This window comes from Myotis davidii, unplaced genomic scaffold (genome assembly GCF_000327345.1).
Source record: "Myotis davidii unplaced genomic scaffold, ASM32734v1 scaffold2702, whole genome shotgun sequence".
Classification (NCBI taxonomy): domain Eukaryota; kingdom Metazoa; phylum Chordata; class Mammalia; order Chiroptera; family Vespertilionidae; genus Myotis; species Myotis davidii.
The window spans coordinates 28,550-43,376 of NW_006292933.1; the positions used below are offsets into that span (position 1 = coordinate 28,550).

Here is a 14,827-nt window from a genome sequence, read left to right on the forward strand (position 1 = left end):
CCTCCTCCAGCTCCAGGGTGAATGGAGGATAGATGGATCCTCTCCCAGGCTCCTGGGCTCCAGTTCATGCACAGTGCAGGGCAGCCCTTGGCATAGCCGAGAAAGCATCTCTGGGCCTGGGAGAGGCTTCACCAAAATGAATAAGGAAACTTATACATGGACATCCTATTTAACAGTTTATTTTTTTATTTTTACTATTATTTATTATTGATTTTTTTAGAAAGAGAGGAAGGGAGACATAGATTCAGCAGTAGACATAGACAGGTAAATGATAGGTAATAGAAAAATAGATAGATAGATAGATAGATAGATAGATAGATAGATAGATAGATACAGAAGCATTGATGTGAGAAACATTGATTGCCTCCTGAATGCACCCCACCAAGGATGGAACCCACAACCTAGGTATATGCTCTGGCACTTTTTTTGTGCATAGGAGGATGCTCAAACCAACTGAGCCTTTGGACCAGGTCAATATTCCACACTTTAGTCACATGCAGCATGAAAAATATTTTTGTAGAGTAATAAAATGTATGGCTGTTATTTGCTTCATCATATTTAAGGTCATCTCTGACTGTAACCACATTAGATCACTTTATTTATTAAAATGTATGTATGCATGTAGATGCTTCTTGGAAACCTCTATTGAGTAGTCAATTGTTGCCAGTGGCTAAGGTAGGCATGTGGACACACAGTTGAATAACAGAATGAAGTCTATAAAACCAGGAGACCAGCTATAAAACATACTAGCATGTAAAGTCTACATTATCAAGAAGAGTTGTGCAGTTAGTGCTATAGAAAATAATGATGAACATATAAGTGATAACTCTGGTCTCAGATGTTCTTCTACAATGGTAGCAGCAGAGCTGAGATACACTCCTAGGATTGTACCATAAAATAAGGAGACAACCCAGAGGTGAGACGCACAGGTAGAAAATGCTTTATACTTCCCCTGAGCTGATGGGATTCCACAAATGGAGGACAGTATCTTAGAGTAAGAGTAAAGGATACCAGCAAGGGGACCACCACCCAGTAGCACAGCTGCAAAATATATCACCATGTTATTAAGAAAGGTGTCGGAACAGGCGAGTTGGAAGACCTGTTGGATTTCACAAAAATAGTGGGCGATTTCAAAGTCTGTACAGAAGGACAGCTGCGATACCATTACGCTTTGTAAGAGGGAATTCAGTCCACTCATGATCCAGGACACCAGAACCAGCAGTCCACAGAGCCGGGGGTTCATGATGACCATGTAGTATAGGGGGTGGCAGATGGCCACAAACCGGTCATAGGCCATCACGGTCAGAATAAAGTTGTCCAACACTGCAAAAAGTGTATAAAAATACATCTGTGTGATGCAGCCTTCATAGGTGATGACTTTGCTTTGTGCCTGGATGTTCCATAGCATTTTTGGGATGGTGATGGAGGTGAAACAGATGTCTACCAAGGACAGGTTGGAGAGGAAGAAGTACATGGGCATGTGGAGGTGGGAGTCTGAGCTGACGGCCAGGATGATGAGCAGGTTTCCCAACACAGTGACCAGGTACATGGAGAGGAAAAGCCCAAATATGAGGGGCTGCAGTTCCAGTGCCTGTGAAAGTCCCAGGAGAAGAAATTCTGAAATTTGTGTACCATTGCCTGGTTCCATGTGTTGGAGGTGACTACAAAAGTAAAGAGATAGAAAAAAAATGAATAACTAATTTTCACATTAGCAAGCATCAGTAACTGAGAATAAATGACACATTTATATTGTAGATTCAGGAAAATAATGTCCATTTTTGTTGTGTGATCTGGTTCCCATTAATGTTTCTCTATTGGCATTTTTCATTAGAATTTTCTTTTCTTCAAACGTAATGTATACTGTGGTTTTTTTTTTTTTTACTGAGGACATCTTTCATGCATTTGAAAAATATATATTGACTATAGGCCATGTTTTAGCTCTGTTCAGAGTATGGGATGCTTTAAAACTAAAGTCTACAAACTAATGATGCAGCAATAATATAATCAAATAAAAATGATAATATATCTGATGGTGGAGATGCTATAAAGAAAAGTAAATCACATTAACTATAGAGATGCTATAAAGAAAAGTAAATCACATTAACTGTAGAGAGGGATAGAGGGTGTTCTTTTTTATAGAGTTTAGCCAAGACTTGCCATCGGCTGACACTTTAACACAAACCTCAATGAAGACTGAGCGAGAGACTAAGAGGGAAATTGTTTCCCAGGGGGAAGAAACAGCCAGTACAAAGGCCCTGAGGAAGATGGTCACTCATTAGCTTCCCTTGAGTAAGGGCATTTTATGTTAAAAACACACATGAAGTAGAAAAGAAATTTTAATTAGATTTGGAGATATGCCCCCCCCCCACCCCCAAGCTTGTACAGGAAAGCCTCACTGCATAAATGTAAACTGACTGTGATGCCTCTTGGCATTAAGATTTAAGGTACAATGGGTGACCTTTAGTTCTCCATCGACATAACTATAGTGACTTTTTTTCTCAGCACCCTATACCTTTGCCTAGAATTTGGCCAGACCTCAATTTATATTTTCTAAATGCATGCCAGAATTGCTCCTTAAAGGTAAAGAATGCATGACCACTGGCAGAAAAGGCTGAGTGTGGGGTAGGAATTCCTGCCAATTGTTCCAATAGAGAAAGTCAATGGGTAACAGATCCAAGAATATATGTAGCCCTGCCAATAATAAAGTAATTAATTCAAAGTAAAACTATTTAGTATCCTCTTCAGACTCATTAAATACTTTTTTTTTTCATGTGAATACCCAGCGTGAGAGAAGATACTGCAATGAATGTCTCACAAATCACTATTGCAAGGGACCAACTCCCTGACTGGTCAGGATCTTTTCAATAAACACAAAACAGGCTCAAATGCACACAATCTTTGAAATTTAATACAAACACTCTCACTCCACTGCACTGTTCTTCCCACCTAATTTTCTATTACCTTCTTGCTAAAAATAAATCACAGATATGTTTTCATTTTACTGCAATCATTTTATGCATCTCACTCATTCTACAATGTCATCCAACTGGACTCTCATTCTTTATTGTCAACTATGGTCCTTATAATGCAGATTCCAACAAACATATCTTTCTTACTCTGTTACCTAAATTAATTACAAGTTAATTCTTTAACCCAAAATGCTAACACAGTGAGCTCTTATCTCTGGCCTAGATTGTTTGGACTCTCAGGTGACTCAGGTTAAAATTCTGAGGTTCAATCCTCCCTGACCCTCTCCTGATGTATCTACTGGCCTCCTAGGCTCACCTGGATGGGTCTCTGAGAGGAAAGTCTCTGTGTGGAAGTCTGAATTGCTCCCTGGATGGTTGATGAGGAGACTGAAGCTCTGCCCCACATGAAACAGCAGAAAGGAGTGAAGCATCAGTCCCTGAGCCAGCTTAGGAATCAAAAGCAACAGCCATGCCCTGTCCCCCAGCATTGTACAAGCTGAGGACTGCTCAAGGGAGATACAGCTTTCTCTATACCTGCTCATCAGGCACATTTCCCTTGTGTTATTCCAACTTCTAAGCACATGATTTTCCTTTGGGCCTCTGGAATAAACAGACCAAGATGTCCCTAATGATTCTCTAATCCCAGGTGACCAGGTTGTAAGTCAAGAGTACTTAGTTTTTATGTCTCCTTCTCTTGAACTTTCCTGCTTTCTACAGATCAAAACTCCTACTACCCTACCCCATTCCTGACTTCTCTTTTTCTTCAAAGTCTGATTTGAGAGGACGCTGACCTTATATCTCTGAAAAATTGTATTCTCCTTTTCAATATGGCGGAACTAGTCTAGTTTGATTTGCAATCCAGGGCACCACACTCTTTGGGTTCCTGACACATTTGTCAAAATAATGAGGGATTTTATACTTATATCACCAGTTAAGAACTGTCATTTACAGCCTCATAAAATATTTATTAATTTCCCTGGCCAGTGTACCTCAGGTGGTTGAGCATCGTCCCATGTACCTATATGTTGTTGGTTCGATTCCCGGTAAGGGCACATGCCCAGGTTGCAGGCACAATCCCCAGGAGGGGTTGTGCAGTAGCCAGCCCATCAATACTTCTCTGTCATGGATGTTTCTCTCTTTCTCTCTCAAAAAAATCAATAAAATATATTAAAATATTTATTAATTATAAGAGATACAGTTAGATATTTTTATGCCACATGACCAGAGCTTATCATTTTATAGGAATTGTCTCATTTAATTATTAGAAAAGTCCATTCTATGAGGTAGTCCAATCTAATAAAAGAGAAACATGCAAATTGACCGCACCTTCGCTACACCCCAAGCCACGCCCACCAGCCAATCAGAGCCACTACATGCAAATTAACCCAACCAAGATGGCAGCCAGCAGCCATGGAGCTGGAGCAAGCAGGAGGCTTGGTTGCCCCGGCAATGGAGGAAGCCAAGTTTCCCGCCTGCCCTGGCTGGCTGTGGCCTCCACTCAAGGCATATTCAGTATGGCTGAAACTGACACAGATATGGGAATAACTATTGAGGAGGCCATAGTGGTGTGTGTGTGTGTGTGTGTGTGTGTGTGATTTGTGTATGTGAGCAGTTCTCAGACCAAGGGTAGCTGCACTCATACAATCCAAGGTTGCTTGTACAATATGGAGCCAGAACTTAATCAGAACAGGTACTAAGGAGGGGATCTGTTTCCTTTCACAGGACACCTTTGCAAGAAGAATAATGGAGCTTAAGTGGTAGTATGTATGAGGAAATTCCTGTCCCCAGGATTTCAGCAGTAGCATCCAGGCCACCTCACTTCTCAACGTGTCTACTACGACTTCTTGTCACTCTCCCTCATGCTCATTCACCTTCTAAACTGGCTTCACTTTTTTGATTGAACATTTGAAGCAAGCACCTTCATCAGGGCCTTTGCACTGGCCAGTCCCTCTGCCCTGCACACACTTCCCACAGATCCTCGTGAAGAAATTCTCATTAAAACTGTAGAATAGCCGAACCGGTTTGGCTCAGTGGATAGAGCATCGGCTTGTGGACTCAAGGGTCCCAGGTTCGATTCCGGTCAAGGGCATGTACCTTGGTTGCGGGCACATCCCCGCTGGGGGGCATGCAGGAGGCAGCTGGTCGATCTCTCTCATCGATGTTTCTAACTCTCTATCCCTCTCCCTTCTCCTCTGTAAAAAATCAATAAAATATATTTTTTTAAAAAACTGTAGAATACATGAACCCCCTCAGAGACATAGGTGATTTGAACAAATATTACATATCAGGGGGTGGTACTGGATATCCCCTACAGGAGACCGTAGTCATACACATATTAAAATTTATGTCTAGCCTGCAAAATACGAATTGTCACATTTCAAGTATGTGAGCAAGGTGTGTTTGTGTGAAAATTAGTCATGTTATTTTCATTTTTCTGGGTAGTCACCTCCACCCTGTGGAACCTGTGAATCTTACAAAAATTTCAGAATTTCTTCTGGAATTTTTTGAGAAACCAGAATTGCAGCCCCTCATATTTGGACTTTTCCTCTCCATCTACCTGATCATTGTGTTTGGAAACTTGCTCATTATCCTGGTCATCAGCTCAGACTCCCACCTCCACACACCCATGTACTTCTTCCTCTCCAACCTGTCCTTGGTAGACATCTGTGTCACTTCCACCACCATCCCAAAGATGTTGGTGAACATCCAGACACAGAGCAAAACCATAACATATGTAGGCTGCATCACCCAGATGTATTTATATATATATATATATTTTGTTGGGTTGGATGTTTTTCTCTTGACTGTGATGGCCTATGACCGGCTTGTGGCCATCTCCCATTCCCTGCACTACACGGCCATCATGAACCCTCAGCTCTGTGGACTGCTGGTTCTGATGTCCTGGACCATGAGTGTCCTGAATTCCTTGCTACATTGCTTAATGGCATTACAACTGTCCTTCTTCATGAATTTGGAAATCCCTCACTTTTTCTGTGAACTCAATCAGATGATCAAACTTGCCTATTCTGACACAATTTTAAATAAACATGGTGACCTATTTTTCAGCTCTTCTGCTTGGTGGTGGTCCTTTCACTGGGATTCTTTACTCATATTCCAAAATAGTGTCCTGCATTCATGGAATGTCATCAGCTCAGGGGAAGTACAAAGTATTTTCTGCTTGTATGTCTCATCTCTCAGTTGTCTCTTTCTTTTATGATACAATGTTAGGGGTATACCTTAGCTCTGCTGCTACACACAGCTCATACTCAGGTGCCATAGCCTCAGTGATGTATTCCGTTGTCCCACCCATGCTAAACCCCTTCATCTACAGTCTCAGGAAGAAGGACATTAAACAGGCTCCGAAGACATTATCTGTGACGGAAACTACAAACTGGCCAGTTGTCCTAACACTGAAGATGTGCCCATGATGGCAGAGGTCAAAGGCTCAGAGTCAGATTCTGTGATTATTTTTTCACTATGGAAGTAGAACTTGCTTTTTCCATTGATTTTCTGAAATTTCTATTTCTTTGACCTCATCTTCTCTATTCAATTTATGTAACTCAATTAAGCTTTCTGTCCTCTCAGATATCCAACAGCTTTTCTCTTTGCTGTTTTCCTACTTTCCCAAATTTATTTCCATATGGATCAGATATTTTAAAAATCCCATTTAACTAATGGACAACATGGATTTTTTAAAAATAATTTTTCTCAAATGACATATATCATACCAAATAATTTTTGTACCTAAAAAATCATCCTGAATGGTATTACTTCTATCGAAAAAACTATAATTAATGAGCCTCACTGGTTTGGCTCAGTGGTTGAGCCTTGACCCATGAAGCAGGAGGTCATGGTTCAATTCCCGGTCAGGGCTCATGCCAGGGTTGTGGGCTTCATCCCCAAAAGAGGGAATGCAGTAGGCAGTGGATCAATGATTCTCTCTCATCATTGATACTTCTATCTCTTTCACCCTCTTTCTTCCTCTCTGAAATCAATAAAAAATATTTTTAAAGCTACACTTTCTGACCAAGGCAATTTATACAATTTTAAAAGAGAGGAAAATATGAGAACTGTGTTTTTCACTACTACGACTGACATTCTTTTGTATATCACTATCTTAACTGTTCTTCCTGATAATATAAACTCTGCCATACTTGTGTTTAATAGCTGCTCACCAGGTTTAATTCTCCTCATTAGAATCCTGTGGGTTTTTTTTCATAACAGTATTTACAATCCCTACCTGAGCCACTTGCAACATGATTATCAAATCCATGCAACATGATTATCAAATCCATGTCTCCAAGAGGACTCTTCACCTAAAGGTAAATGTTAATAAATAGGTTGGCCTAATACCACTGTAAAATCACAGACTAATTTCAAAAATGATAAAGCAATTTTTAAAATCACAAATTGCATTACTATGTGAAATATTTATTCTTCATGCTGCACATCTATCCATTGGAGTATGAAGGGATGATGCCCATTTGTAAGGGAGTATATATATATATATATATATATATATGATTGAAGATTGGCTGGTGTTTTTCCATCTCTTATTGAGTTATCTTTATGTTTCTGCTTGAAAGCTTTCAGTGTTGCCTATAATAGAAATCTTTTTATTACTATAAAGAATATAGAACCCCTTTTGTCAATTTTCCATAAGCATGGATGGGATGGTTAATGACCAGTTTTATTCATTAAATATCTCTATTATGCTCATGATTCTATTCATCTTTAATGATCAAAGAGTGACTCAAAACAGAACTTGCATTCTTGTTTTTTTTTTTTCATGTAAATCACGGTCACTGGTTTTCCTACACAGACATACGTGTTCTTTCCACCTTTCATGGTTATAGGAAAATGAACTCCCAATGAGAGTGTTTAATTACAGGTGTCTGAAATAAACTAAAATAACACAGAAACAATGAATGTGATCTTTAAAAATGAGAATAAATGTCAACAATAATCAGCAGCAGATTATTACTGTCCTCATTTCTGTTCACTGTGATTATTGTATCAGTAAGTTATTACTGTATGACAAGCCATCCTACAAGCAAATTATATAATATAATGGTATTATTACCAAGTGCGATTATAAATGGGAGTTGCTCTGAGCTCTGATAGTTTCTTTATGAGTCTACAGTCAGCTGTGAGTCTCCACATGTGATTCTAAGACTTATTCATGGTGTTGTGTATGGCCCTGGTGCTCTTCTCATTTGAAGCAATATATGATCAGTATACCCTATTTCTATATCTAGTTTTATCTTCTATTTTAAAGAAAAGAAAGAGTACTGAATGTGAATTGCTTTATTTTACTTCTACTCTTGCTATATCCATGACACTTTGCTCATTTTGCAAGTAGAAGAGGTTCCTCCTACCATTTCTCAGTGTGAATCAGTTACCTGAGGCCTAGATCCTGGTTTATTCCTTCTAAGTTATTCATTGAAGTATAATTACATAATACAAACTGAACATGATTTAAATATACAATGTGATGCATCAAAGCCATACAAAAATGACAATCCATACTTCATATTTCCATTTGTAAGTCAAGAGACTGCACAATAAACTTTAATGCCTTCTTAATGCAATTGATGAACATTTAGTACACCTGACGCTCAATTTCCTTATTTCTGAAGGTAACGTGGGACAGTAAACATGTCTTCAGACGCATGTTTACAAGGAATACATAAGATATGTGGGCATATTTTGTTGAGCCCCAATAAAATGTTCAAGGGTAAAGTTGTGTGTAAGTTTTTGTGTGTTTACTCACCTACAACTTAATTTTAAATAAACACACACATATATGCACACAGCACAGACTTATTATAATCTCATATTTTATGTTGAAAAGAAAGTTTTAAAAAGTTGAAGAAAGAAATGAAAAGAAAGAATGCTTGAATCAATATAAAATACAAAGATGTATAAATCTAGACATGAAGTTATCAAATAAATGGTAGACATGAACTTAAATGCTGAATTACTTTTCTATGTGAATTCTTCAAAGGCTTCAAAATCTGAAGCACATTTACATTAACACAATAAGAAATTCTCTACCAGCTAAAGAGGCTGAATATCTCCAAACTGATTACAAATTTCTTCTACTTAAGTGGGATGTGTGTGTGGGAGGGAATTAATGCTTTTACCCAGAAGAGTCTAAACGGATGAATTGAGACACTTAAACTTAGTCCTGAACAAAATTTCATTGGATAAATGTGTATTCACTTTTTTATCTTAACGTAAATTTGCCACTTGAGTGACTTAAAACAAACACACTTATGCTCTTACAATTCCTGAAGTCAAACAGGAAATGAGTCTCAGTGGGCTAAATTCAATTTGCAGGGCTAGGTTTATTCTGGAGGCCACAGGGAAGAATCTACTTTCTTACTCCATACTTAGATTATAGTATAATATTTCCAACTATATTCTTTATAATTAATGAATATTTTATAGTGAGGGACTAAATGACAGTTCTTAACTTGTAAATAAGGTTGAAATGCCAAATTGTTTTGGCTACTGTGTCATGAAGCCCAGTGTGTAACACACAAAGTTTATATCAAAGAAACTTAGTCCTCTCCCTTGTTGAAAAGAAAAATAGCCATTTTATGTAGAATCAGGGACTGTGTCCTTATCATAACCCAAGATTTGGAGATTAAAGTTTCCTAGTCCAGACTAGAAATATCTTAAATCAGGGTTCGATAAGGTGCTGGGAGGTTAATCCTCTGGAAGCCAACAGATTTTATGAGGAAGAACTAGTAAGAACTAGTCTAACTTGACTTCTAAGCTGGTTTTTTGGGAACACAGAATCTCCAGGAAAACATTCCCATCTGTCCAGACCCACAGGGAAATCAGGTGATTAGAAGCTGGAGTAACAAGACAGAAATGCACCTAATGAGCAGACATGGGGAGCTGTAAATATCTCCTCATCTCCAGTCTCTCAGCGTGTGTGACCTTGGGCTGGATGGGACCTGGTTGTTGCTTTTGGAATCCTGAGTTTGTCTGGGAGACCTGTGCTTGCCTCCTTCCTGCTGTCTTGTCTGGGCAGAGAGCTGCAGTCTCCATCATCACCCATCCAGGAGGTTGGACTTTCCATGGAGACCTTCCCCTCAGAGTTCCCAATCAGGTGAGTCCAGAGGTGCAGTAGGTACTACAGGAAAGGGTCAGAGAGAGTCAAAGCCAAGCACATGTACCTGAGGTGTCTTGAAAGTTTGCCTGATTAATTATTTATTAGTTTATGATGCTAAAAGGAGATGTGAACATTGAACTCAGCAACACATGGGTAATTGTTGGCAATTAACTGGTAGAAACCCAATTAGACATGGTAATGGGAGTCATAAATTATTTCAAGTAAAAGTAGAATGTACAAAATAATTTTTGCAACTAAAGGCAATAGGAAAGTAGAGTACTAGGGGTGGAGAGTGTCTAGTAAATTGAGGGCAGTTTTCTTTTATTTTTATCATGAGGACTATTCAAAAGACCCAGATTCAATATATTTCTTGTAAATATTACCTTGCATCAGTAGTTCAGAAGACATACATTTCACAGTATCTTCTTTCACTCTGGTTATTCAATTCACATGAAAAAATGTATTTGATAAGTAAAAGGAGGTGTGCTAAATAGCTTAACTTTGCAATTACTTCATTACCTGTGACCTGAATATATTTCTGAGTTAGTTATTCATTTGCTTTCTCTCTTGTAAATTGTCTGTACAAGTGTTGACTTTTGTATAGCGGGGTCAGAGTGTTTTTACTTCTGTTTTTCATTGCATTCTCCAAAATAAGGAATTGGAGGGTTTTCCTCATTCACTTTGTTGTCATTGAGTACCTTCATGTATGTATATGTGGGGAATTATGAGTGTTTATTCATAGTGTGGGCTCAACTCTACCACTCAGTCATACTGTATTCTCTTCATTATTTTTTTATTTTTCACTTTTCTTAAGGAGAAAAAGTCAGCTGATAATTTTATATTCTTCACTTAGGAATCATTACTATAAAACAAGAATGAAAGTGAATGTTCTGAGTAGTTGGTACTAACATATCACTCTACACACATATGACCAAGTCATTATTCCTTATTGGGTTTTTTTGGCCTTTGTCATTAGCTGTATTTCCAAAAATTTGCATCATCTTCTACCATCCTCTGGAAGGCATCCTTTTTTATATTTGTCTACAGATTACCTTTACCTTCCATAGCATATTTGAATTCATATATCTTTATATCAGAGGGAAGATCAACCAATAAACTTGTATGCATATATGCATAACCCATGGACACAGACTGGTGGTGGTGGGAGGGAGGATGGGAGTGTGCTGTAAGAGTTTAATGGGGGAAAAAGGAGGACCTGTGTAATATTTTCAACAATAAAGATTAAAAGAAAAAAAATAAATTATAACTTAGACACTGCTTTGAAATCACTTTGTTTAACCAGGTTTCATTCTCCCTGTCATTCCATTCATTTCTTAAATGTGTTCCTATGTAAGTGCATGTAAATTCACAAACAGTTTTGAAAAGACAAAGGTGAATAAAACAGGTGAAGGTTGTGTGGATCTGGCACTGTGATGGTGAAGTCAGAGTACAATGAAACAAATATTTGCAGGACAACGTGCTCAGGCTTAAATTGTATGAACGAAGTTACTCAGTGTAGAGGATGGCTCCTCATGGCGTGTGCAGCATGTATTGCTCACGTCCTGGGAGGCCTTTGTATGTTGTTATTTTTTGGTAATTTTTTACTTTGCATAGTCAATCTGTAAGGTGTTTCATACCATGTATTTGTAACTACCTCTGTCTTTTGGAGAAATTTATTTTTTCTCCTTTATTATTTTTGGTTGGCCTCAAGGGGGTGTTATTAGGGTTGGAAAGCTGCTAGAATCCAAAGAAGATTTTGCTTCCTCATCATCTCTCAGGGACAAGCTGAGCTCATTAGATCTCTTTTCTTGGATATCATGTGCATTTTATTGCTCTCTCTCCTGCTATGTTTATTTAACCTATTGTTTATGTTTCTTTAAATACAGGGCAGAGAATGGGAATAGCAATATGAAACCTCAAGCGTATTTGTCCATGGGAGGCTTATGATATGAATATCTAGGTACTATTTCTAAATTCTTTTAAGAAAAGATACTTGATCTAGACCTAATCTGGAACATGGTCTATATTCAATATATAGGATGTCCCCCCCCCCAAAATGTATATGCACTGTACAAACTGGTAGCTCAATGTATCTACTCATAGCCTACATAGTGTGGGAGGGAGCGAGAAGGAGATGGACATAACAGATGAAGGGGCCCTGGTGTGTTGTGTGTTTGCCTTAAAAACTGAGAGCAGTCCTCAGAGCAGAGGTACCTGGACTCATATATTCCAACTAGGGGCCCGGTGCATGAATTCGTGCACTGGTGGAGTCCCTTGGCGTGGCCTGTGGGGATCGGGCTGAAACCAGCAGTCCAACGTTGCCTGCTGCTCTTGCTCATCCTGGCTCCACTGTGCTTGCTGCTGCCACTTGGTAGGCTCACTGCTGCTCCGCTGCGGTCTCCAGGTTGGGATGGCCAGCCTTAAGCCCTGCATCTGGTGCCCATTGGTTAGCTGAGTGGCGCTCCCACTGTGGGAACACACTGACCACCAGGGGGCAGCTTCTGCATTGAGCGTCTGCCCACTGGTGGTCAGTGCACATCATAGCGACCAGTTGAATAATCAGTCACTTAGGCTTTTCTACATATAGATGTGACTCTAAAATTAAGAGAAGGTAACAAGGAGGAGATCCTTTTCAATTCACTGGATGCTTTGGCAACCAGATTAATAAAGTGCAACATTTACCTAGTGTGCACAAGGCACCCTCAATGACTTGAAGTTTCAACAGCAACATGCAGGATACCTTGTTTCTTACTATTTTCTGACACCATCTCTCAACCTGCTCTGCCTTGCTCATTCCCCCAGATATACTGGGTCATTTTGAACATTGATTTTGTGAAACAAGCATCTTCCTCAGGGCCTTTGCACTGGCTGATCCTTTTGTCTGCCAAGAACATACATCTTAGTCTCCTGCATATTCTTCATTAAGGTGTCTGTTTAACTGTCATCTGTTGGCAGGTCTTGGCTAAACTCTATAAAAATGAACACCTCTATGCATTCTCTTCATTTAATGTTATTTACTTTTCTTTATAGCATCTTCACCATTGGATATGTGATATTATCATTTTTATTTGATTAATTTTTTTGTCATTAGTTTATAGAGACTTTTCTTTTTCAGCATTGCATATTGTGAACAGTGCCTGGAACATGGTCTATACTCTATAGATACAGGATGTTCCCCTACCCCCAAAAATGTATACACACTGTACAATCTGATAGCTGGATTTTATAAATTAAATGCATTTTAATAAATACTACCTTTATTATTATTCAAAGTGTGGGTTACATTTTTTGGGATACCCTATATATACCTCAAGTGAATGAAAGATATCCTCAATAAAACAGCAATATACATTATGTTTGAAGAATTCATTGATGGTAAAAAAGAAAATTCTAATGAGAAATGGCTAATGAGAAATTCTAATAGAGATGACTTAATGGAAACTAGATCATATACCAAATATAAAAATTATTATCTTGATTCTAAAATGTAAATGTGTCATTTATTCTCAGTTACTAATGCTTGCTAATGTGAAAATTAGTTATTCCATTTTTTTTTTTTGGTAGTCACTTCTGACACATGGAACCAGGCAATGGTACACAAATTTCAGAATTTCTTCTTCTGGGACTTTCACAGGCACTGGAACTGCAACCCCTCATATTTGGGCTTTTCTTCTCCATGTACCTGGTCACTGTGTTGGGAAACCTGCTCATCATCCTGGCTGTCAGCTCAGACTCCCACCTGCACACACCCATGTATTTCTTCCTCTCCAACCTATCCTTGGTAGACATCAGTTTCACCTCCACCACCATCCCAAAGATGCTATGGAACATCCAGACACAGAGCAAAGTCATCACCTATGAAGGCTGCATCACCCAGATATATTTTTATATCCTCTTTGCAGTGTTGGATAACTTTATCCTGACCGTGATGGCCTATGACAGGTATGTGGCAATCTGCCACCCTCTGCACTACTTGGTCATTATGAACCCCAAGCTTTGTGGACTTCTTGTTCTGGTGTCCTGGATCCTGAGTGCCCTACATTCCTTGTTACATAGCTTAATGGTGTTGGGTCTGTGCTTCTGCTCAGACTTAGAAATCCCCCACTTTTTCTGTGAACTCAATTGGGTGCTCCAACTTGCCTGTTCTGACACTTTTCTTAACAACATTTTGATTTATTTTTTAACTCTGCTGCTGGGCTTTGGGCCCCTTGCTGGAATCTTTTACTCATACTCTAGGATCATTTCCTCTGTACGTGCAATCCCATCAGCTCAGGGGAAGTATAAAGCATTTTCTACCTGTGCATCTCACCTCTCAGTTGTCTCCTTATATTATGGTTCAGTCCTAGGAGTGTACCTCAGCTCTGCTGCTTCCCAGAGCTCACACTCAAGTGCAACAGCCTCGGTGATGTACACCATGGTCACACCCATGCTGAACCCCTTCATCTACAGTCTCAGGAACAATGACATAAAAAGGGCCCTAGAAAGATTCTTTGGCAGGTAAGCTAACTGTAGCAATCTGAAGAAAAGCCCATGAAAGCAGGGTTCAAAGCCTCAGAGCATGATGTTCTGACACAAATAAAGCCAGTCTTTGGCCCATACATAATTTTCATTTATCTGATGAGTTAACATCAATTACTCTAGCATAATTTATTCTTTTATGACATATCATTCCAAGTAATTTTCTATTGTTTTCCTCAAAGAATAGTCATGAATTAGCCTATTTCTATAGACA

General features: G+C 39.0%; 2 protein-coding genes and 1 pseudogene across 2 annotated transcripts; 2 read left to right on the forward strand and 1 right to left on the reverse strand.

Annotated features, from left to right (window-relative positions):
* Positions 1-760: 760 nt before the first annotated feature.
* LOC102775544 (olfactory receptor 7A5) lies at positions 761-1,648 on the reverse strand. Its single transcript, XM_006766435.1, has one exon. It carries the CDS (start codon positions 1,646-1,648, stop codon positions 761-763), a length of 888 nt encoding a protein of 295 aa, XP_006766498.1.
* A 2,985-nt stretch (positions 1,649-4,633) lies between these two features.
* LOC102751520 lies at positions 4,634-6,397 on the forward strand (annotated as a pseudogene).
* Positions 6,398-13,672: 7,275 nt separating this feature from the next.
* On the forward strand, positions 13,673-14,596 carry LOC102774975 (olfactory receptor 7A5). The gene has a single exon (XM_006766433.1). The coding sequence runs from the start codon at positions 13,673-13,675 to the stop codon at positions 14,594-14,596; it is 924 nt and encodes a 307-aa protein (XP_006766496.1).
* The last annotated feature ends 231 nt before the right edge of the window (positions 14,597-14,827 follow it).